The following is a 22,045-nucleotide window of genomic DNA, read 5'->3' on the forward strand; positions in this document are numbered from 1 at the left end:
TGGCTACCATTCTGTGTTGTTAGTTGGTATTATTGCACTAGGGTGAGTGTGAGATAGGGATTGATAATATTGATCGAGAGAGAGGGATGGGTGGAGTGCAAGGTATGTTAGTGTGAGTAAGGATGTGTAGGAGTAGGGTAGGGAAGGCAGAGTCATGGGGATGTGATGTGAGGCACAGCAGGATGAGGTTGAGTGTGACTTTGTACTAACTTTTCCTGATCTAATGAGATCATTGAAACGTTTGTGGCATTGCACCCAGGTCCTCCTGACCACATCCCTGCTTGTGACCTCCTCTATAATCTGCAACCGGGCTGTTTTGGTCTCCTGGAGTGGTCTCTTCTGCCCATTGGAAGGGAAGACGACCTCCCTGCATGCTCTGACTGCCTCCCTAAGCATAGGGAGGGAGTCATCGGAGATCCTGGGTGCAGCCCTCTGCCTCTGTGTGGTCATTGTGGGTGTTTGCAGCACTCCAGTGCAGTAGAGCACTGACAGCACTATGTTAGATAAAACGTCCAATCTAATGTGGCCACGGTCCCTTTAAATATCCCGGCTGAAAACGCGTCATGAATTACGACACCAGACCCGCTCCATCTAATTGGACCGGGTAACTCGCTGGGTGGGCTTAATAGGCCCCATTAAGGTAAGTTCATTTTCAACAGCGGGGTGGAGCCAGCAGTGGGGTCGCGACCCCCCACAGACACCGCCCGCACCAGACCTGCTGGGGTAGGCAAAATTCCGGCCTTGGACTACAAGAAGTGTCCTGCTGTAACTGCCTAGGAATTTTGGTAATTCTTTGCTACCAGTTCAGTTTCCCTAATTGTAAGAACATAAGAAATAGGAGCAGGAGTAGGCCATTCGGCCCCTCGAGCCTGCTCCACCATTCAATAAGATCGTGGCTGATCTTCTGCCTCAACTCCATTCACTGGCCCTATCGCCATATCCCTTGATGCCCTTACTAGTCAGAAATCTATCGACTTCTGTTTTGAATATACCCAATGACTGAGCCTCCACAGCCCTCTGGGGCAGAGAATTCCAAAGATTCACCACCATCTGTGTGAAGAAATTTCTTCTCATCTCAGTCCTGAATGGCCTACCATTTATCTTGAGGCTGTGGCCCCTGGTTCTAGACTCCCCAGCCATGGGTAACATCCTATCAAGCCCTGTAATAATTTTGTATGCTTCAATGAGATCCCCCCTCATTCTTCTGAATTCAAGAGAATACAGGCCTATTTTACTCAATCTCTTCTCATACGACAGTCCCGCCATCCCAGGAATCATTCTCGTGAACCTTTGTTGCACTCCCTCTATGGCAAGTATATCCTTCCTTAGGTAAGGAGACCAAAATTGTACACAGTACTCCAGGTATGGTCTCACCAAGGCCCTGTATAATTGGAGTAAGACTTCTTTACTCCTGTACTCAAATCCTCTTGTAATGAAGGCCAGCATACCATTTGCCTTCCTAATGACTTCCTGCACCTGCACATTCACTTTCAGTGACTCATGTACAAGGACATCCAGCTCCCTTTGAGCATCTGCATACAGTACTTGATCTCCTGTGTCTGCCTCGCTACATTTCTCACGCTCTGGGTAAGTTTTCTGACTGGCAGGATCATTCGCACTGGTCCTGCTCAGGCATGTGGGGGCCAGAAAAGAAGATGGTGCATATCTCGCCAGCTCTCTGCGCAACTCGTGAATCATACAATTACCAGGGAGCCTTTTATGCATCTACTGCTACTGTAATCTGCACCAGCAGTAAGAACGTTTCTAAACAAAGTTGAAATAAAATTCGACTGATTTATTTCCCCAAGAGTGATCAGTAGATGTGTACTCCATGTTTTATTTTACTTTGGTTCATCTCCTAGGTGGCAGTGTATAGTGTGTGGATATATATATCTGAGTGTTTTGGAATTGAGGTGGACCCTACCTTTGTGTGCCTGGTTGAGACGGTCCTTTTTGCAGGTTCTGCTACATCCACTGCTACAGCGGCTGGTCCAGCTAGTTTCTGGCACATTGGCTGTTGTAAAATGGTGGGGTGAGTGATGCTCAGTGGTGGCTTCTTCAAGGAACTGTCAGTTGTGGCTGGTTTTTGGGGGCGGAGGGGAATGCCACTTCCTGCCAGGCACTGTTGACTGTTTTTCTGTGGGGCGGATGCCCTGGAGCATCAAACAGCAGTAGTTCTTCTGCAGCAGTTGAAAGTCTGGGGGCTCTTCCTTGCTAGTATTGCATTATCAGTCTGCAGACTAAACAAATCTTTCAAAGGTTTTCTAGTCTCTATTTTGTAACTTATTCATTGGTAGGTTCTGTTGGATTTGTCATTGGGCGAAATCTCCTATTCATAAAATAGCAATGAACTAAGTGTGAACAAGAAATTTGCACATAGGAAAGAGTGTTGCCTGAGATTTAGTGGACCCGGGAGCACCAGATGCGTGACTTTATGTAGATATGAAGGCATGTTGCTGGCGCTTGTTACCTTTGAAGAAGCTATTGGAAAGGTTCCATCAGCAATATAAAAAGTCATAAAAAATGTTGTTCGTTTTTGAATTGAACGTGTGTTTTGTTTCAATTCTGTTTGAATCTTGTTTTAAACAATCTTCCATCGTTCACTTGAGTAGCAACGAATTCAGTCTTATGGTTATAATTGCTTTATTTTTTTCTACTTTAACTTGAAAAAAATCTAAAAGCAGAGTATCATTTCTTCCGAGTATAATGCAATTTACAAGCAGGGTTTTGTCAGCAGATTTGATCTTAGGCTGTGCTCATCCTTGTACATGCCTCTCTTCTAACGCTTACCCCAAAGCTGCTGCTTTATACACTGGTCTCCTCATCAAACCCGCAATAGCCTCGCCTTATTTGGTAGTCTCCAGTCGATGCACTGTCCTTCAGCCGATTCATACACACACAAGTTTACACTTCTCTACAACATAAGTACATCCGCACCCTTTTGAATAGGTTGCAATAGTATGTAATGGGATGTTTATAGTATGGCGCTACTATAAACATCCCATGGCCTTACTTCGTCTTGAACACTGGCTGTTGCTCGGGTGATCTGTAATTTTCTCTCTCGACTGTCACTAGGCTCGGGTATCTCTCTCGACTGTCACTAGGCTCGGGTGATCTGTAATTTTCTCTCTCTCTCGACTGTCACTAGGCTCGGGTATCTCTCTCTCTCGACTGTCACTAGGCTCGGGTATCTCTCTCTCTCGACTGTCACTAGGCTCGGGTATCTCTCTCTCTTGACTGTCACTAGGCTCGGGTGATCTGTAATTTTCTCTCTCGACTGTCACTAGGCTCGGGTATCTCTCGACTGTCACTAAGCTCGGGTATCTCTCGACTGTCACTAGGCTTGGGTGATCTGTAATTTTCTCTCTCGACTGTCACTAGGCTCGGGTATCTCTCGACTGTCACTAGGCTCGGGTGATCTGTAATTTTCTCTCTCGACTGTCACTAGGCTCGGGTATCTCTCGACTGTCACTAGGCTCGGGTGATCTGTAATTTTCTCTCTCGACTGTCACTAGGCTCGGGTGATCTGTAATTTTCTCTCTCTCTCGACTGTCACTAGGCTCGGGTATCTCTCTCCCTCATGTATCAACAAATCTAATAACTCTTTTTTGCTTCTAGGTTAAAATCTGTGAAATGCAGATGCGGGGCACGCCTAGGGACCTACTGCCTGGCGATCCTATATGTAGTCCTGTAGCTACTGTGCTTGCAGAGGCCACTATCCAACTGATCCGTATTCTGCATCGTTCAGACAAGTGGACGCACTGTATAAACAAAAATATGATGGATCGTTTGCAGAAAGTCAAATCTTGCGTTAAAGAAGCTAGCCAGAAATTGAAGAAGAGTCGCTCTGTGCAAAGCAGAGAGGAACATGAAATGAAAGAAGAGAGTAAGGAGGAGGAAAAAGGCAAGCACAGCAAGCATGGTTTGGCAGAGCTCACGGAAATCCAGCTGCGGACCCTGTGCACTGAGGTGTGGCCTGTGCTGGCAGTAATCGGTGGTGTGGATACAGGTCTTCGAGTTGGAGGGAGGTGCATTCACAAGCAGACTGGAAGACATGCTACTCTTTTAGGTGTAGTCAAGGAAGGGAGCACTTCAGCCAAGGTGCAGTGGGACGATGCAGAAATAACGATAAGGTAAGTACATTCTATGTCTTCAGTCGAGTTGACTAATTGGTTTTGGTTACTAGTATTTATAGTGTATATGTCCATGCCACTTTCTATCTACTGTGCATGTGTATATGTTATTAGTTCTCCTGTAGTGTTGTCCACGGTGAGTCAGAGGAGATGCTGCTTTATAACAACGGAGGTGTTAGCAACAGCGTGTGACAGGAAGTGGTATGGAAATGCCATACTTTTTAATAATATAGATTTTTAATGATGTAGAGTATTCATAATAGATATTTTTGGGGGTGTGTGTATATAAGAACATATTCGGTAGTGAGCCACATTTGAAGAGAGTGCAGGTTAGAGAATCCGTGCTACTGTTTTAGCCTCATCTTCCTTCAAGTGTGGCTCTTGCTGGAGAATGTGGGAACAGTGAATTAACTCCATAATAAAACTATACAAAAAAATATATTTTTATATACATATTCACAAGATGTAAATTTATGATGCCGCTAGTCACGTGTAGCTCTGTGGCTGATTTTTTTTTCAAGCTGTACTTTTAAATTTGTCTTTTGAATGGCCACTCATGGCTATGAATTAGTTTTTTAAACTTGAACAAAGGCATGACTTTATTACAATTTCTGTGTAAATGAAAATTTTTTGTTTCAATATTGTCACAAATAGTGATTGTTTTTCAAATGTTCCCTGTTAACAAAACCCATTATTACAGCAATGGAACAATACAGAATAGACGTCCCTTCATTTCAAATTGTGAATTTGATAGCTGATTTGCAGTCCATCATTCGATATACAAATATGGGAAGTCTAGCTCATTGCGCTGTTCCAGTGTTACAAAAATAAAATTGCTTTAGGAGGTAGGTAGGTTCAGTTAGTTTATGCAGTTGCTTCCTTGAAATCTAGGGAGGGAATTCAGTTTGTTGCGCCTCCCGCTAGCACCTTAAGAGGGTGCCAAGTGGGGCGCAAAGCAACTAGCGCCCGGGCGCGGCGATGTTTGTGCCGCTCGCGAAATTAACTAGACATTTTGTCCAAAGATGTGCGGGGTAGGTTGATTGGCTATGATAAAAATAAAAAAAATTGGCCCTTAGTGTTAGGGGGGATTAAATACGTGGGGTTACAGTGATAGGGCTTGGGTGGGATGACTGTCGGTGTAGGGACCGGGTGCTAGGGTTTGGATGATCAGCCATGATCTCGTTGAATGGCGGAGCAGGCTCGAAGGGCCGAATGGCCTACTCCTGCTCCTATCTTCTATGTTTCTATGTTTTGCGGCGGCGCTAAACACTACCGCCACGATCTCCTGCCCCGGACCGTATATTGAGTGCCGCCCCCTGCCTTACCGTCTGCCACTAGCAACGACAGGTTGAGGGGAGCGTTCTGCTGTCAGAAAGGGACTAGGGGAGCGCTATTTAAAGGCGACCGAGTCCTGCCCTTTTTTTGTCTGTGACATTTTTGCACCACGCATTCTGAGAGAGAGAGAGAGAGACTTCTGGAGAGATTCAATGCTGTGTGAAGCAGTTTTGGGTACTGACCAGCACTTTGCAGGTTCATTTTGATTTGCCCTTCCTTGCTTCGCCAGCGCTCTGAGGTAGCGCCTCGCTCCTCGGCCTTTGCGCCTTAAGACAGGTGTGAAGCGCCTGATTTAGCGCTCCAATCACCTCCAGGGGCGATAAAAGCCAAGTTTGCTGTTGGAGGCGATAATTAGCGCCAGGCGCTAAACTTTGCGCACCGCCAGTAATGGTGCCCCAAATGGGGCGATACTGAATTTTTCCCCCAAGATGTTTAGATCAAACTTCTCAGTAACTTCTTGTTCCTCAGGGCTTAACATTTGCATCTGGGTATTTCTATTATGTAGTGCAATTTAAACATTATTGAGGTGGCGTAGACCTTTACAAGGATTGCTCACGTTTCTAATTTAACTTTGTGTGGATATTGATCGCTAATTAACATTTGATAATTTTCCTAATTTTAATTGCCATATTCTTATAATTGCTTTTCTTAGATATAACTGTAAATTCACTGTTAGCTAGGTTACGATCAAAGAAGTTGTGAGATTAATGGGCCTTTGAAAGGCTTGCTTGCTTGTGCCATAAATGTGTATTTGATTTAAAGATGATTGAGTTTAAGATTATAAAACTGTTAGAAGGAAGTTGCCCATTTATCTTTGTGTCTCCTCTAACAAGTGAATTTGATCTTTTTTTATTTTTACACTAGTCTTGTTAATTCATAAACTTCATGCCTTTCTGCATCCATGTACTTATTCTTCTGTAACAGCGTAGTCTTGTGTACATTCCTCCTGTCTATCCCTCACTTGCTTTTTCCTGTGTCGTTCTGAATTTGATTAAAGCTTCCCAACTTCTTGGTCACCCAGTGACACACCACTCTACAACTTGGAGCCTTGCGACCCACTGCCTTTTGATGTGTCGCGATTCCGTGGGTTGACCGCTTCTCTGCTGCTCGACCTCACCTACCTAACCGGCATTCATGAAGATGGGGCCAAACAGAGTGCAAGAAGGCATGAAAAAAAGCACAGGCATGAATCGGAAGACAAAGCCGAGGTGGAGCAGAAACCCGAGGCAGATCTCACTAAAGAAACCATTGATCAGCGAGTGGGAACACAATCATCTGAGGAGACTAAAGGTTTTATGCAAGGTGGCACTTCCAGTTCTCGATCAGAAAATGACATTTCAACTTTCACTATGGACTCTGTGCATCTCAGTTTAGATTCTCAACACCATCTGTTAGAGGGAAAACGAAAGCTGCACGAGCATGTACTTAGAAATCATGACTTAGTTCAGTCGGAAATCCGAGCAGTTCAGTTGTCTTACCTGTATCTTGGTGCTATGAAGACACTTAGTGCTCTGCTTAGCTGTAGCAAGTATGCAGAGCTGTTGCTGATCCCGAAAGTTTTATCTGAGAGTGGCCACAATTCCGATTGTGCTGGCTCACCGGTTATTCAGGACGATGTGGAAATGAGAGCTGCACTCCAGTTTCTGATGCGCCACATGGTGAAGCGGGCCGTCATGCGCTCGCCGATTAAGAGAGCGTTGGGGCTGTCGGATCTCGAGCGTGCACAGGCCATGATATATAAACTTATCGTGAACTCGCTGCTGGACGATCAATTTGGTGGCAAAGCTAAACCAGGTATGGCTATTTCTGAGTGTCAAGATGTTAATGGTTATGTAGCCAGGCACTGCTTGTCTGATGGGTCGAGGAAACCCCCCGTTTGGATAAGTGGATAATTCAGATATCTGATTGTCATAGTGGTACATTTTCCATGCTGAACTAATTAAAGTCTGATAAACAGTACAATTACATTGTCATACATGCATGGAAGTACAGCACAGTACTACAGTACAGGAGTTAGTCCGTTTGATTGAGGTGCTTCATTGAAGAATTCTGCAGGTGTGTTCTTTATTTTTCCCCCCTTTTAAATTTGTAACTTACATTTCTGTTGCCTCTTCAAGTCTCCCTACACCTTAAAAAAAAAAAAAAAATAATGTACAAACTGAGAACAGGAGAACAGCATATTCTCAGGCTGCTGTTAACAACATAAGAAATAGGAGTAGGCCATTCAAGCCTGCTCTGCCATTCAATAAGATCATGGCTGATCTCCTACCTCAACTCCACCTTCCCGCACTATCCCCATATCCCTTGAATTCCTTAGTATCCAAAAATCCATCGATCTCTGTCTTGAATATACTCAACGACTGAGCCTCCACAGCCCTCTGGGGTAGAGAATTCCAAAGATTCACCACCCTCTGAGTGAAGAAATTTCTCCTCATCTCAGTCCTAAATGGCTGACCCCTTATTCTCAGACTGTGACCCCTGGTTCTAGACTCTCCAGCCAGGGGAAACATCCTCCCTGCATCTACCCTGTCGAGCCCCTTAAGAATTTTATATGTTTCAATGAGATCACCTCTCTTTCTTCTATACTCTAGGGAATATAGGCCTAGTCTACTCAATCTCTCCTCATAGGACAATCCCCTCATCCCAGGAATCAGTCTAGTGAACCTTCGTTGCACCACCTCTAAGGCAAGTATATCCTTCCTTAGGTAAGGAGACCAAAACTGTACTCCAGGTGTGGTCTCGCCAAGGCCCTATATAATTGTAGTAAGACTTAATTACTCTTACACTCCAATCCCTTTCTAATAAAGGCTAACATACAATTTGCTTTCCTAATTGCTTGCTGTACCAGCATGTTAACTTTCAGTGATTCGTGTACAAGGACACCCAGGTCCCTCTGAACACCAGCATTTCCCAATCTCTCACCATTTTAAAAAATACTCTGCTTTTCTATTTTTCCCACCAAAGTGGATAACTTTATATTTTTGCACATTATACTCCATCTACCATGTACTGGACCACTCGCTTAACCTGTCTATCTCTGTGTTCTCCTCACAGCTTACTTTCCCACCTAACTTTGTATCGTCAGCAAACTTGGATACATTACACTCAGTCCCCTCATCTAAGTCATTAATATAGAGCATAATATAGCTGAGGCCCAAGCACTGATCCTTGCAGCACCCCGCTAGTTACAGCCAACCAACCCGAAAATGACCCGTTTATTCCTATTCTCCGTTTTCTGCCCGTTAACCAATCCTCTCTCCATGCTAATGCTGGTTGGAGGCCCGTGAGAGTGTTTGTTGTTGATGTGCATTCCCTTTTTTTGTAGTGAAGGGAGAAGATGATGATGTTGCTTTTTCTTGGACCTACGGGTTTTTGTCAGACTTTCCCCTGCCAGATGTTTTTGATTAGAAGACACTCTCCCATGATATGAGCATGGGGCTCAACATTAGAAGATCAGGAAATCCACAATTAATTAAAGCTGTTGTTCATTTCAAAAGTGAATTAGCTCGCCAGTAAAAGGAATAATTATCAGGTCTATTTCTCTCTCGTTCATTAATAGTTAAAGACGGGGTTGGAGTGAGTATATGGAGGAATACCTGCTTCATGCTCGCACTTGACTTTTTTGCTCTGGGCACAGAGGAAAATATCCCCCATGTAAATGCCTGCTTATCTGTGGTTCAGTTTTGCTTATGAGCAACTGTTCTGTCAATCTTAACTTATCGCTGGGGCATGTAGTTTGATGCAATGCACTATCCTGCAGCAAGTTATCTGAAGCTCTACACTTGAATTTGTGTAATGTGATTTTACTGCCTAAATGTTGTACAAAGTCCTGGCAGCAGTGGAAATGACTGGTAATCTCTCAGAAACAATGAGGTGCTCTAATAAATTTTTGCCCTATCTATTGCTTTCAAACTGGATTCCAATATATGTACTTTTAACCTTATATTCAACTACCCACGCTACCTTCCTAGGTTGTATGCAAGTTGCCTAGGTTTATATAGTTAAGTCTGTTCCATTATTCATGTAAAGGAATCTGCTTTATTTGCACAGGTCATGGATATTGCGTTTTAATTGGAAGCAAATGTTTGGCTGTGATATAAGTTGCGGTTTATTAATTTATGACCGTTTTTGTAAATTCCTGGCAGATGTCGTCCAGCAGCCTGAAGAAATGGATGCTGCCATGCAGGCACAAACACCCGTTACTACCAGCCCTTCTGCCTCCAGCACCACTTCGTTCATGAGCAGCTCTCTGGAGGACACCACCACTGCTACCACTCCTGTCACTGACACCGAGACTGTGCCTGCCTCTGAATCACCAAGTGTAATGCCACTCAGCCTCCTGCGGTATGTGCTGTCACACCCCCCTGACTATGTGAGAAAAACACATTGGCCTAGAAATTAGGTTTGCCTCCGCCAGGGCTTTTGCGCCTGAAATTTTGCGCCCGCGATAATTGCCGCGCCCGCCAAAAATTCAGCTGCCCCGCGCCCAGACGGCTGCGGGCGCTAATGGAGGGTTTCAGCGCCTCGCTATGGGCGCTGAATGCAGGTTTGCGGCGCTAATCCCCCGCTGCGGCACGGCAGGCTGGGGTACTGCAGGCCTCCTCCTTCTGTTAAGGAGGAGCTGCCTGCAGCCGACCGCTGACCGGTCGATTCGCCCGACAAATGAGCCCGGCACCTCGGAGAAGTGCCGGGCTCGCGGGCCACACACATCAGTGCCGCGGGGGGGTGGTGGTGGAGGAGTCCGGGGAGGGAGGTGCAGGCAGGCGGCCGCCGGGAAAGCGGCCGGCCGCCGCTCCACCTTAATGCGCCGGCGCTACGTGCTGCAACATCCCGTTGAACAATCGTTGGTTGCGGCTGCCACGGGCGAGGCGGCCGCAACTGAATTTGGGCGTCCGGCCGCGTTACCACGGCAACCGGGACGCTGCGCACACCGATGACGTCATCGGTGCCGGCGCAGCGCTACCGGCTAACGCCGATGGTAGGGCCCAACGCAATTTCGATCGCGGCTATAATTCCGGCGCAAGGCCCTCTAACGCCTCTAATTGGGCGCTAACCCCGCTGAATTTCTAGGCCATTGTGTTTAATTGTTTCTGAAACCAAAAAAATGTTCAAAGATAATTTATTTGGAAGCCATTACTAAGTCGCCCTTGTTAGATGGTGAGTGCCTTTATGTATGGCTGTAAAATGCTATCCTGTTACGAGCTTTAACTTCTAGCAATTAAACCAAATTGAAAGGTGCAACGAAAATTAAATCTGGCCTCGCCTAGTAAAGAAAATGTTTCATGATATGATGGAATGTGAGCAAGTGCTGAAAGTCTGCTGCAGCGATGAGTGATATTTTAAAGATGGAGGGTGAAAGATTAGGCCAGTGCAAGAGGGTCACGTTTTTGGCAATTCTTTTGAGTGTTAATATTGCTCCTCTGATCAATATTGTGGAAGAAAGTAACCTGTAATATTGTCTCCATCAGCCAAATGTTCTCCAGTTATCCAACTACCACATTACTGCCCACTCGACGGGCACAGACCCCACCTGTTTCTTCCTTACCAACCTCGCCTTCAGAAGAGGTGGGTAGACGACAGAGTCTCACTTCACCTGACTCCCAGCCCACCCGACCAACAAACCGAGCAGGTACTGAAACGAATGAGTACGGTACTTGAATAGAGGCTTGGCTTCGTTTTGTTTTGTTTCATCAGCTGTCAATTCCCAAACTTCCATGGGTTGCATCCACAGTCTTTGACAAGACATCAGGACATCATCTTTCTTCCAAAGTAGTGAAGTGAATTGCATAAAAACAATTTAATACCTCATATACTTTTATTAGACAAACTGAAGCAAGTAATAGATGACTGTTACTTTTCAAACAGATGTAGTTGGAAAATATTAGTTGATTAATATTTGTTCAATCTCCACACACAAGTGAACATGTTGTGGGTGGAGGGGGGGGTGGCGAAGGAAACCTTGCGGTAGTAATATTGTCAATGGGAATCAAGGAGAAAACTCTCCATTGGTTGGAATCATACCTAGCACAAAGGAAGTTGGCTGTGGTTGTTGGAGGTCATTCATCTCAATCACATGACATCACTGCAGGAGTTCCTCAGGGCAGTGTCCTAGGCCCAACCATCTTCAGCTGTTTCATCAATGACCTTCCCTCCATCATAAGGTCAGAAGTGGGGATGTTCGCTGATGATTGCACACTGTTCAGCACCATTCGAGACTCGTCAGATACTGACTCAGTCCGTGTCCATATGCAGCAAGACCTGGACAACATTCAGACTTGGGCTGACAAGTGGCAAGTAACATTCGCACCACACAAGTGCCAGGCAATGACCATCTCCAACAAGCGAGACTCTAACCATCTCCCCTTGACATTCAATGGCATTGCCATCGCTGAATCCCCCACTATCAACATCCTGGGGGTTACCATTGATCAGAAACTGAACTGGACCAGCCATATAAATACTGTGGCTACAAGAGCAGGCCAGAGGCTGGGAATTCTGCGGCGAGTGTCTCACCTCCTGACTCCCCAAAGCCTTTCCACCATCTACAAGGCACAAGTCAGGAGTGTGATGGAATACTCTCCACTTGCCTGGATGAGTGCAGCTCCAACAACACTCAAGAAGCTCGACACCATTCAGGATAAAGCAGCCTGCTTGATTGGCACTCCATCCACCACCTTCAACATTCACTCCCTCCACCACCGGCGCACTGTGGCTGCAGTGTGTACCATCTACAAGATGCACTGCAGCAACTCGCCAAAGCTCCTTCAACAGCACCTTCCAAACCCGCGACCTCCCAAACCCGCGACCTCTACCACTTAGAAGGACAAGGGCAGCAGACGCATGGGAACATCACCACCTGCAAGTTCCCCTCCAAGCCGCACACCATCCTGACTTGGACCTGTATCGCCGTTCCTTCACTGTCGCTGGGCCAAAATCCTGGAACTCCCTTCTTCACAGCATTGTGGGTGTACCTACACCATATGGACTGCAGCGGTTCAAGAAGGCGGCTCACCACCATCTTCTCGAGGGCAATTAGGGATGGGCACTAAATGCAGGCCTAGCCAGCCAGCGACGCCCACATCCCATCACTGAATTTTTAAAAAAGTTCTAAGAGTTGGGAAATATGATGGTTTAGTATCCATGTCCACGAGGAACTGGGTTGAGACGGCCAAGAATAGTTTCATGTAAGATCTTAACGGCCAGCAAAGATGATACTTTTATTGCATCAGGCCGAAAGAATGCATGATCCTTGCCAGTGGATGGTGTGTTCATAGTGTAATTGGGAGGCAGTTGAGAGGTGTCCAGGGTGATCCTTGTGGCCCTGCGTTGCCCAAACCTGGTTCTCCAATAGCTCCTTTTCTTGAGGCTTATTCCTTAGCTGTTCTGTATGAAAAGGTACTCGGCCCCTGCCAGCTGACCGCCTGTTGAGGAACAAGCTAAGACATCAGAGGGTACCATCGCGAATGAGTAATGTCATTTTGGTTAAAACAGCCATTGGAAGAGATTGTGATGCGAGGGGCAAGGACCACTTATTATGTGGCATCCTTAAGATGGTCCAAAGCTGACTTCCTTTACAATGCATGCAGCAGATATATATTCCTTCCACCTCCTTAACAAATTGCACAGTGAGTGAGCATCCCATGGTGCCCAGATTGTTAAAGGTACCATTTTAGGTAGCCTTTCAACATCAAAGCTACAGATTGGATTACAATGACTTTGTTTATTCTGTAAATGTTCTTCAGTTCTTGCATTTTTCCAGTACTTCATTGACAGCCTACTGAAAAACATTCTGTACTGATGGTGAACAAAAGCAAAATCATGCATATTTTGAAAGCTGAAAACATTTTCAGACTTCAAGGGTTAAATCCATTGAATAGAATTTTGAAAAGAATACTGAATTTATACTTGTATATGTTGAGTTGCCTCTTTTGATCTTTGTCTGATCTCAGCTTCATTGACATAAGGAAAGAGCAGTTCTTGATCCCAACTTGAATTTCTTGCATAAGGAGTTATTGAAATTTAACTTTGTTCAGAAAATGTTATTGGTGTATATTTTTCTGGCTCTTCATCAATCAATTAATATAAAGTAGAATGTAGATTTCATTTATGAAGATTTTGGAAAGTTGCATGGACTTAAGAGTGACCAAAAATCAGCTCAGTTATTTATATTGTGTGGAAGTAAAACTGATTAAACTGATCTTTGACATGAGAGTGGCTCATTGGTTTGTGATTGCATCCTTCATAACCGTCAGCTGGCACAAAGGAATCTCTTCCTAGGAAAGTCGTATTCATTGTTCAAATGAATGTATTCTCCACATACCATATATACCCAGCTTGTTCCTTCATGATCTGGCCGGAGAGTAAATTGGTTTGATTGGTTTGTGTTATTGAAGTTGCTGTATTGATACTGTTGACATTGTTAGCTCCTGCAGTTTGATCTTCAGCAAACCATTTCTGTAGCTCCTTGTTCATCCCAAAAAACCTCAACATATTGTTCCCAGTGACAAACAGTGGGAGTGGAATCAGACATGTGGAGGAGAATGCCTTCTACAAATTTTCCTCGTACTCTATATCGTCTCACGGTCTGGCTTCTAATATGTCAAGAGGTGTGAGATTGGATGAAGAGGCATTAAAGCAACTAACGTTCCCTCAAAACTAGCGAATCTTTGTAGCAAGCTATGTTAAAACCTGATCATTAGTATAAGGAAAAGTATTAGCAGGGCTACGGGGAAAGGGCAGGGGACTGGGACTAGCTGAAGTGCTCTTGCAAAGAGCCAGCACAGGATCGACGGGCCGAATGTTGTAACCATTCTATGATCCTATGAATTATAAAGTGTCATTAGCTAATTAAGCTTTACTTATTTTGCTAGCTTCTTCTGATCCTAGTAGCAGACTTTCAACGTCACCACCACCACCACCCATTGCTGTTCCTCTTTTGGAAATGGGTTTTTCACTCAGACAGATTACAAAAGCCATGGAAGCCACAGGTAACTAGATCTGTATTTATCTGGCAATGAACTCCTCAAACACGTAAAACTATACCAGCTAATTTCCTGTTTTGTAATGGATCAAACCCTTGGTAGAAGAACACGTAAGAAAAATGCACTAGCTCCATCAAAGGGAGGAAGTTTGCTCTAACATAGTCTTGTTTGAAGCTGTTTTAATTTTCAATTTGTGTTGTGCTCACAGCCCAGTCAGATACTCTGCTTCCATCTAGCATCCTCTAGTGAAAACAAGCTCAGCTCTGAGAGTCTCTCATAGCACAGCCCCGAGTTCCAGAAGCATGCTTGTCATAACTCTCTCTTTGAAGGGATAGCCCACAGTATTCTAAATGTGGCCTTTTCAGTGAGCCAGACAAGAGCAAAGTAATCTTGCTCAAGTTCTATATGCACATCCTCAGGATAGATCCTAGTATTTGATTAGCTCTGTTGACAACAGTTTCATTAATCGTGTAACGCTCCATGTAAAGAGGGTGCTGTGGCACTCCGACTTACAGCTGGTAGCTTTCTTCATTAAGGAATAAACTGACAGTTCAGCACCCACTAGTGGAAATTAAGTACCACTGTTTAAATTTCAAGAATCCTTGCTCCTCACAATCTATACCAACCAATGGAAAAAGATTGTGGTATGAGCTGACAGCACACAGTGGCATCCTTAAGATTTTATATCCTTGTAAATTATCGTAATCCTTTCTCTCTGTCTTTGCTGAAGGACACCCTTTCATCACAAACATGTGCTTGCTGTTTCCTGTGCCATTCCTTAGCTCATTTGCTTCATTAGTGTGGATTGTTTTTGAATTCTGTTTCTCTCATTTAGCACCTAATCACGTAGCTTTGCATCATCAGAAAATTGTATAATGTTACAAGACATGCTTTCCCCCCCTCCCTCCTCCCCACCGCAACATTATTTGTGACAGCTCATCTCATTTATCACAAGCTTATGCTTCCAATTTCCAGGATAGTTTCCAATTTATATTTCATCTCCCATTATTTCCTTTTACGTGGGACTCTTATCTGATACTTTCTGAAAGTAGTATTGTGTTTGGAAGCTAGCCAGAATTTCTGTTAAAGCAAGGACTGGCATAGTATTTGAAATGCAGTTTTGCAAATCAAAATTGCAGATCAGTTCTTGTACATGTGAAAATGCTCTATAAAAGGCTGGAGTGGCCACCTTTAGGCTAAATGCATTTGCTGAGAAGATCTGCAATTTCACCTTGCCTTGCTACCCATTACCTTGCTGTAGGCAAAGTCATTCTTTGTTCATTTCACTGGCTACAGAGCATGGATGGGAATGAGGGGGACATTAAAATTCTGCATTTATTGCAAGCTGGTGTTATGCACCCGATGTTACGTTGAGGGTTTACTACACAGCTCGAGCAGGTGAGAAACCTAACCTGGGAGGGAGATTGCATTAAAACTTTGAATATTACTCCAGAAAGTAGTTATCAGGTTCTCCGGTATCCCAGCATAGATTATCATTTTAAAAATAGGTGGTTGAATAGCAAGATTTTTATAACAAGGTAACATTTTTTGAATTGCCTAAGTTGTGTATTTACATTCTGTGTTTTAATATATACACTGCATTAGGTGCCAGAGGAGAAGCTGATGCCCAGAATATCACGGTGTTGGCCATGTGGATGATAGAGCACCCGGGTACAGAGGAAGACAATGAGCCACAGTCCGCAGTCACTTCAGATTCATGTCATGGGGCAACCGCTTCAAACAATGGTGATAAGTCCAGAGACCAGGGCTACTTGCAGTCACCTAGCGAAATACCTGCTGCTGATGCCACTGAACTGGAGGAAGGGTTCAGTGAGGGGTACGTTGGTGACTTTTACTGTTCAAGGTTAACTACTCCTTTTAAAGACTTATTGCAGTATAACCTTCCAGTTCACTGACTGACTTGTGTAGTAGAACAAGAGACAAAAGGGGTCATTTTATCTCCTAAAAAAGGTGGGTTTGGGTCGGGTGGGATGTAAAAATGTTAAAAATTTGAAACCGGAACCCAAGCCGCCTCGAATCTGCCCACTTTTAAGAGGTGGAACGAAGTGGTGGGGGTGTGGGGGAGACACCAGTCCACGATCAGGAGGCAGGTCGGTTGTTGAAACCTTTTAAGGAGGCTGCACGCCTCCATTTTTTTTTTTACTGCTATCATCTGGGTTTCCCTGCGTTCAGCTACTCAGCAGCGCGTTTAGTGCTGGCTGAACACTGCAATCATGTTGATTAGTAGGCAACACGAAGTTTGCATGCTGCCTGCATTCCTTTGAACGGACGCAGGGTGATCGTGCATCGAGATCCCCACGCCCGTTTTCGGAAGCAAACCAATTTCTAGGCCTTGAGGTTTCTGATATATTAGTTAAGAGGTGGTCTGCTGATGCACATTTTATACCAAAAGAGATAGGGGGGAAAATTAGTGTGGTTTGCGCCACATGCTCGCACCATAAAATGCTGTTGACAGCTGTAACGACAGCTGATGCCGGTTCCAGCGCCACACGCCATATCTGTGTTGCTGATAGCGCTGCCAGTAAACTCGACTGCCAGGGACCTGGCCATCATGGAGATCGTGAAGTCAGTGAGTGTGCAGCTGATCAAGCTTTGGAGGCGTTGGTTTTAGCAATGGAGAGAAGGCGGGCGGTCTGATCTCCCAACTTCGTTATAGCCACTTACCTTAACGGCAGCGCAGAACAACGACTGGGAGAGTTGACGTCTACCAGCAGGAAGCAGGCTGCAGCAGCGATATTTAAAGGTACCATCCCCAATCAGCTGCAACTAACATGGTTCTGCAGCTTCAGTGCCTGTTTGCTACTTCCTCTAACTGAAATAGCTTTCTTTAGTTATTTCAAGTTTTTTTGGTGATGGGGAGTGTTGATTTAAATGCAGAAGACACATTATTTGTTAAAGGCTTCTACTCAACACTTCCTCACAGTTGGGGGTACAGGACCACCCACCTTCTCTCCACCGCTAAAACCAATGCCTCCAAAGCTTCATCCGGGGCTGCGGGACTACCTCCGGAGGAAGGGCGGAGGCAGCAAGGCAATCGGCCTTCTGGACGGGTTGTCCGTAACCGGCTCATCAGACTCCAGTTTACATGACTGAAACCCCAGATCCTTGTAGCTCACCACATCCCCATCATACAATCCCTGTCTCATGCCATATCCCAGCGTCCCCCTGGGCACAAAGGTGAAATGAGAGAGACCACAAAATATTCCAAACACACTTAATAAATTTATCTATGAACATATCACATGAATTCTAATAATTAATGACCCTTCCTGCCGTAGTTGAACAGCTGTTATTGTGTGCAAGGTGTGAGATGTTGGTGTTAATGTTGCTCGGTAAAGACTTGGTGATTGAGTGCTTGGGGTGTGGTGCATTGAGCAGTGTGTAAAGCTTATGGTATAGATGGTATGTAGCATTTGTTGAATCCTTCATTCACCCTGACCACCCGTGTGAGCTCGTTAAACTTCCTCCTGCACTGTGTGGGTCCTGAGGACCACGGTGCAGCCCATGACGTGGTGTTCCACATAGTCTGGCAGACTTGTGGTGAAGGCCTCCTACCAGTTGCGGGGCACAGGACCGCCCGCCTCTTCTTAAGATAAAAGCAAAAGATAGGAAGGAGAAAAACAAAAGTGGCAGTCAGAGAAATCAACGGTTTAAATCAAACATGGCCACAGTAAATAATCATTCTAATAGATCTAAGAGCGTTAAAAAAACAAGCCTGAAGGCTTTGTGTCTTAATGCGAGGAGCATTTGTAATAAGGTGGATGAATTAGCTGTGCAAATAGAGGTAAACTAATATGATTTGATTGGGATTACGGAAACGTGGCTCCAGGGTGACCAAGGCTGGGAACTCAACATCCAGGGGTATTCAATATTCAGGAAAGATAGCCAAAAAGGAAAGGGAGGTGGGGTAGCATTGCTGGTTAAAGAAGGGATTAACACAATTGTAAGGAAGGATATTAGCTCCTTCCTATTGGAATCTGTATGGGTAGAACTGAGAAATACCAAGGGGCAGAAAATGTTACTGGGAGTGGTATATAAACCTCCAAACAGTAATGCGGAGGTTGGGGATGGCATTAAAAGGGAAATTAGAGAAGCATGCAATAAGGGCACAGCAGTCATCATAGGTGTCTTTAATCTACATATAGATTGGGCTAACCAAATTAGTAACAATACTGTGGAGGAGGAATTCCTGGAGTGTTTACGGGATGGTTTCCTGGACCAATATGTCGAGAAACCAACCAGAGATCAGGCCATCTTAGACTGGGTATTATGTAACGAGAAAGGATTAATTAGCAATCTTGTTGTACGAGGCCCCTTGGGTCGGAGCGATCATAATATGATCGAATTCTTCATTAAGATGGAGAATGAAGTAGTCGACTCAGAGACTAGGGTCCTCAATTTAAATAAAGGAAACTACAATGGTCTGAGGTGCGAGTTGGGTAGGATTGATTGGGGAATGTCACTCAAAGGGTTGAGGGTGGCTAGGCAATGGCAAACATTCAAAGACCGCATGGATAAACTACAGAATTTGTTCATCCCAGTTTGGCATAAAAATAAAACAAAAAAGGTGACTCAACCGTGGCTAACAAGGGAATTTAGGGATAACATAAGATCCAAGGAGAGGACATATAAATTGGCCAGAAAAAGCAGTAAACCTGAGGATTGGGAGCAGTTTAGGATTCAACAAAGAAGGACAAAGGGATTAATTAAGAAAGGGAAAATAGAATGAGAGTAAGCTATCAGGGAACATAAAAACTGACACAAAGCTTTTATAGATATGTGAAGAGAAAAAGATTGGTGAAGTCAAGCGTAGGTCCCTTGCAGTCAGAATCAGGGGAATTTATAATGGAACAAAGAAATGGCAGACCAATTAAATACATATTTTGGTTCTGTCTTCACAAAGGAGGACACAAAAAACCTCCCAGAGATGTCGGGGAACATAGGGTCTGATGAAAGGGAGGAACTGAAAGAAATCAGTATTTGTAGGGAAATGGTGTTAGGGAAATTGATGGGATTGAAGGCCGATAAATCCCCAGGGCCTGATAATCTATATCCTAGGGTACTTAAGGAAGTGGCCCTAGAAATAGTTGATGCTTTGCTGATCATCTTCCAGCATTCGATGGAACCTGGAACAGTACCCATGGATTGGAGGGTAGCTAATGTTACCCCATTATTCAAAAAAGGTGGTAGAGAGAAAACGGGGAATTACAGACCGGTAAGCCTGACATTGGTAGTGGGGAAAATGCTAGAGTCCATTATAAAAGATGTAATAGCAGAGCACTTGGAAAACAGTGACAGGATCGGACAAAGTCAACATGGATTTACAAAAGGTGAATCGTGCTTGACTAATCTACTGGAATTTTTTGAGGATGTAACTGATAAAATAGATAAGGGAGAACCAGTGGATGTGGTGTATTTGGACTTTCAGAAGGCTTTCGATAAGGTCCCGCATAAGAAATTAGTGTGTAAAGTTAAGGCACATGGGATTGGGGACAAGGTATTGACTTGGATAGAGAACTGGTTGGCAGACAGAAAGCAGAGAGTTGGAATAAACGGGTCTTTTTCCGAGTGGCAGGCAGTGACTAGTGGGGTACCGCAGGGATCGGTCCTAGGACCCCAGCTATTCACAATATATATTAATGATCTAGACGAGGGAATTGGATGTAATATCTCCAAATTTGCAGACGACACAAAGCTGGGTGACGTGTGTGCTGTGAGGAGGATGCCGAGAAACTCCAGGATGATTTGGATAGGTTGGGTGATTGGGCAAAAGCATGGCAGATGCAATATAATGTGGATAAATGTGAGGTTATCCACTTTGGTGGCAAAAACAGGAAGGCAGATTATTATCTGAACGGCAATAGATTGGGAGAAGGGGAAGTGCAACAAGACCTGGGTGTCCTTGTGCACCAGTCGCTGAAGGTAAGCATGCAGGTGCAGCAGGCGGTTAAAAGGCAAATGGCATGTTGGCCTTCATAGCGAGAGGGTTTGAGTACAGGAACAAGGATGTCTTGCTGCAGTTGTACAGGGCCTTGGTGAGACCACATCTTGAGTATTGTGTGCAGTTTTTGTCGCCTTCTCTGAGGAAGGATGTTCTTGCCATGGAAAGAGTTCAGCGAAGATTCACCAGGCTGAAACCTGGGATGGCAGGAATGACATATGAGGAGAGATTGGGTCGATTGGGCTTGTACTCGCTGGAGTTTAGAAGAATGAGAGGGGATCTCATTGAAACTTATAAAATTCTGACAGGACTGGACAGACTAGATGCAGGAAGGATGTTCCCGATGGTCAGGGAGTCCAGAACCAGGGGTCACAGTCTAAGGATAAGGGGTAGGCCATTTAGGACAGAAATGAGGAGGAATTTCTTCACCCAGAGTGGTGAACCTGTGGAATTCTTTACCACAGAAGGCAGTAGAGGCCAATTCATTAAATATATTCAAGAAGGAGTTGGATATATTTCTTAAGGCTAAAGGGGTCAAGGGGTATGGGGAGAAAGCAGGGACCGGGTACTGAATTTGGATGATCAGCCATGATCGCATTGAATGGCGGAGCAGGCTCGAGGGGCCGAATGGCCTACTCCTCCTATCTTCTATGTTTCTCTACTGTGAAAACAATGCCTCCAAAGCTTCATCCGAAAACCTCCGGGCTCCCTCACTGGGGTGCAGATCTGCCATCAGGATTTGTAAATAAGTGCTCCTTCTCCTTGTCCTTCTTATGGTTGTTGAGGCAGTTGCACACCCAACAATACTCACAATGAGATGCTGCAGCATCAATGAACCTCCCCTTTAAGTAGTGAAAAAAGCATGCGGCAATCATTACTTGCGTTTTAGACTGTCCCCGATATTGGTTCATCTTTTCAGTGTAACTCCAATGAGCTTGAGCTTTTAGACTAGAATCATGACTGCAATCATTTTAATGAGTGAGGACGAATTTTGCGTGCAGCCTAGACGATTTTCAACTAGCGCTACTTAACCATTTTTAGTCTAAACACTACCCATTTCTTGGCTATAATGAATTTCTAGCCCTATGGGTTAGTTTTAAGTTTTTCAATTTAAAACTTGTGTAGAAAGATTTTTTTTCAATTAAACTTTTTTAGTAAACCTGTCAATTTCAGTATAATGTACTTTAAAAAAAAAAGTAAAACATCAACAATAGTCAGTTGCAGAAAGCGGTTGTTTGGTCCATCGGAATTTTATTTGTACATTTTCAACCCTTGGCCTTGCTTTCCATTTTTGGAAACTTGAAGAAAGAACTTACATTTGTATTGCACCTTTCACATCCTCGGGACATCCAATCGTGCTTTTCAATTAATGGATCATCTCAGAAGTGCAGTCACTGTTGTTATGTAGGCAGTCATGGCCAGCAATTTGGTGTGTTGGTTAGAAGCAGTGTTCCATTTGTGTTTCTTATGATTTTATTGAATTTGGTTTTCTGCTTTTTTTTTTAAAAGAATCTAAAAAATTTGAAAGAAAAGTCACTTAAAACTCTTGGTCTTTGCAATGAGCCATTGGATGCCTAGACTGGTGGTTGAGAGAATGATGAGGCATTGTTTGATGTATCAAAAAAGTTAAACAT

The 22,045-nt window shown here is 44.4% G+C and overlaps 1 protein-coding gene across 4 annotated transcripts in view; it reads left to right on the forward strand.

The window, feature by feature from the left end:
* Positions 1 to 22,045, forward strand: part of herc1 (HECT and RLD domain containing E3 ubiquitin protein ligase family member 1) — a 251,209-nt gene that overhangs the window by 154,957 nt on the left and 74,207 nt on the right. For all 4 annotated transcript variants that reach the window (XM_085972042.1, XM_085972044.1, XM_085972043.1 and 1 more), the window contains exons 37-42: positions 3,619 to 4,133; positions 6,466 to 7,262; positions 9,614 to 9,812; positions 10,937 to 11,097; positions 14,339 to 14,455; positions 16,055 to 16,286. In XM_085972042.1, coding sequence (XP_085828168.1) covers positions 3,619 to 4,133; positions 6,466 to 7,262; positions 9,614 to 9,812; positions 10,937 to 11,097; positions 14,339 to 14,455; positions 16,055 to 16,286 — 2,021 coding nt within the window. The remainder of the gene's footprint in view (positions 1 to 3,618; positions 4,134 to 6,465; positions 7,263 to 9,613; positions 9,813 to 10,936; positions 11,098 to 14,338; positions 14,456 to 16,054; positions 16,287 to 22,045) is intronic.

This window comes from Somniosus microcephalus, chromosome 32 (assembly GCF_052327205.1).
Source record: "Somniosus microcephalus isolate GS21.2 chromosome 32, FLI_Smic_1.0, whole genome shotgun sequence".
Classification (NCBI taxonomy): Eukaryota; Metazoa; Chordata; class Chondrichthyes; order Squaliformes; family Somniosidae; genus Somniosus; species Somniosus microcephalus.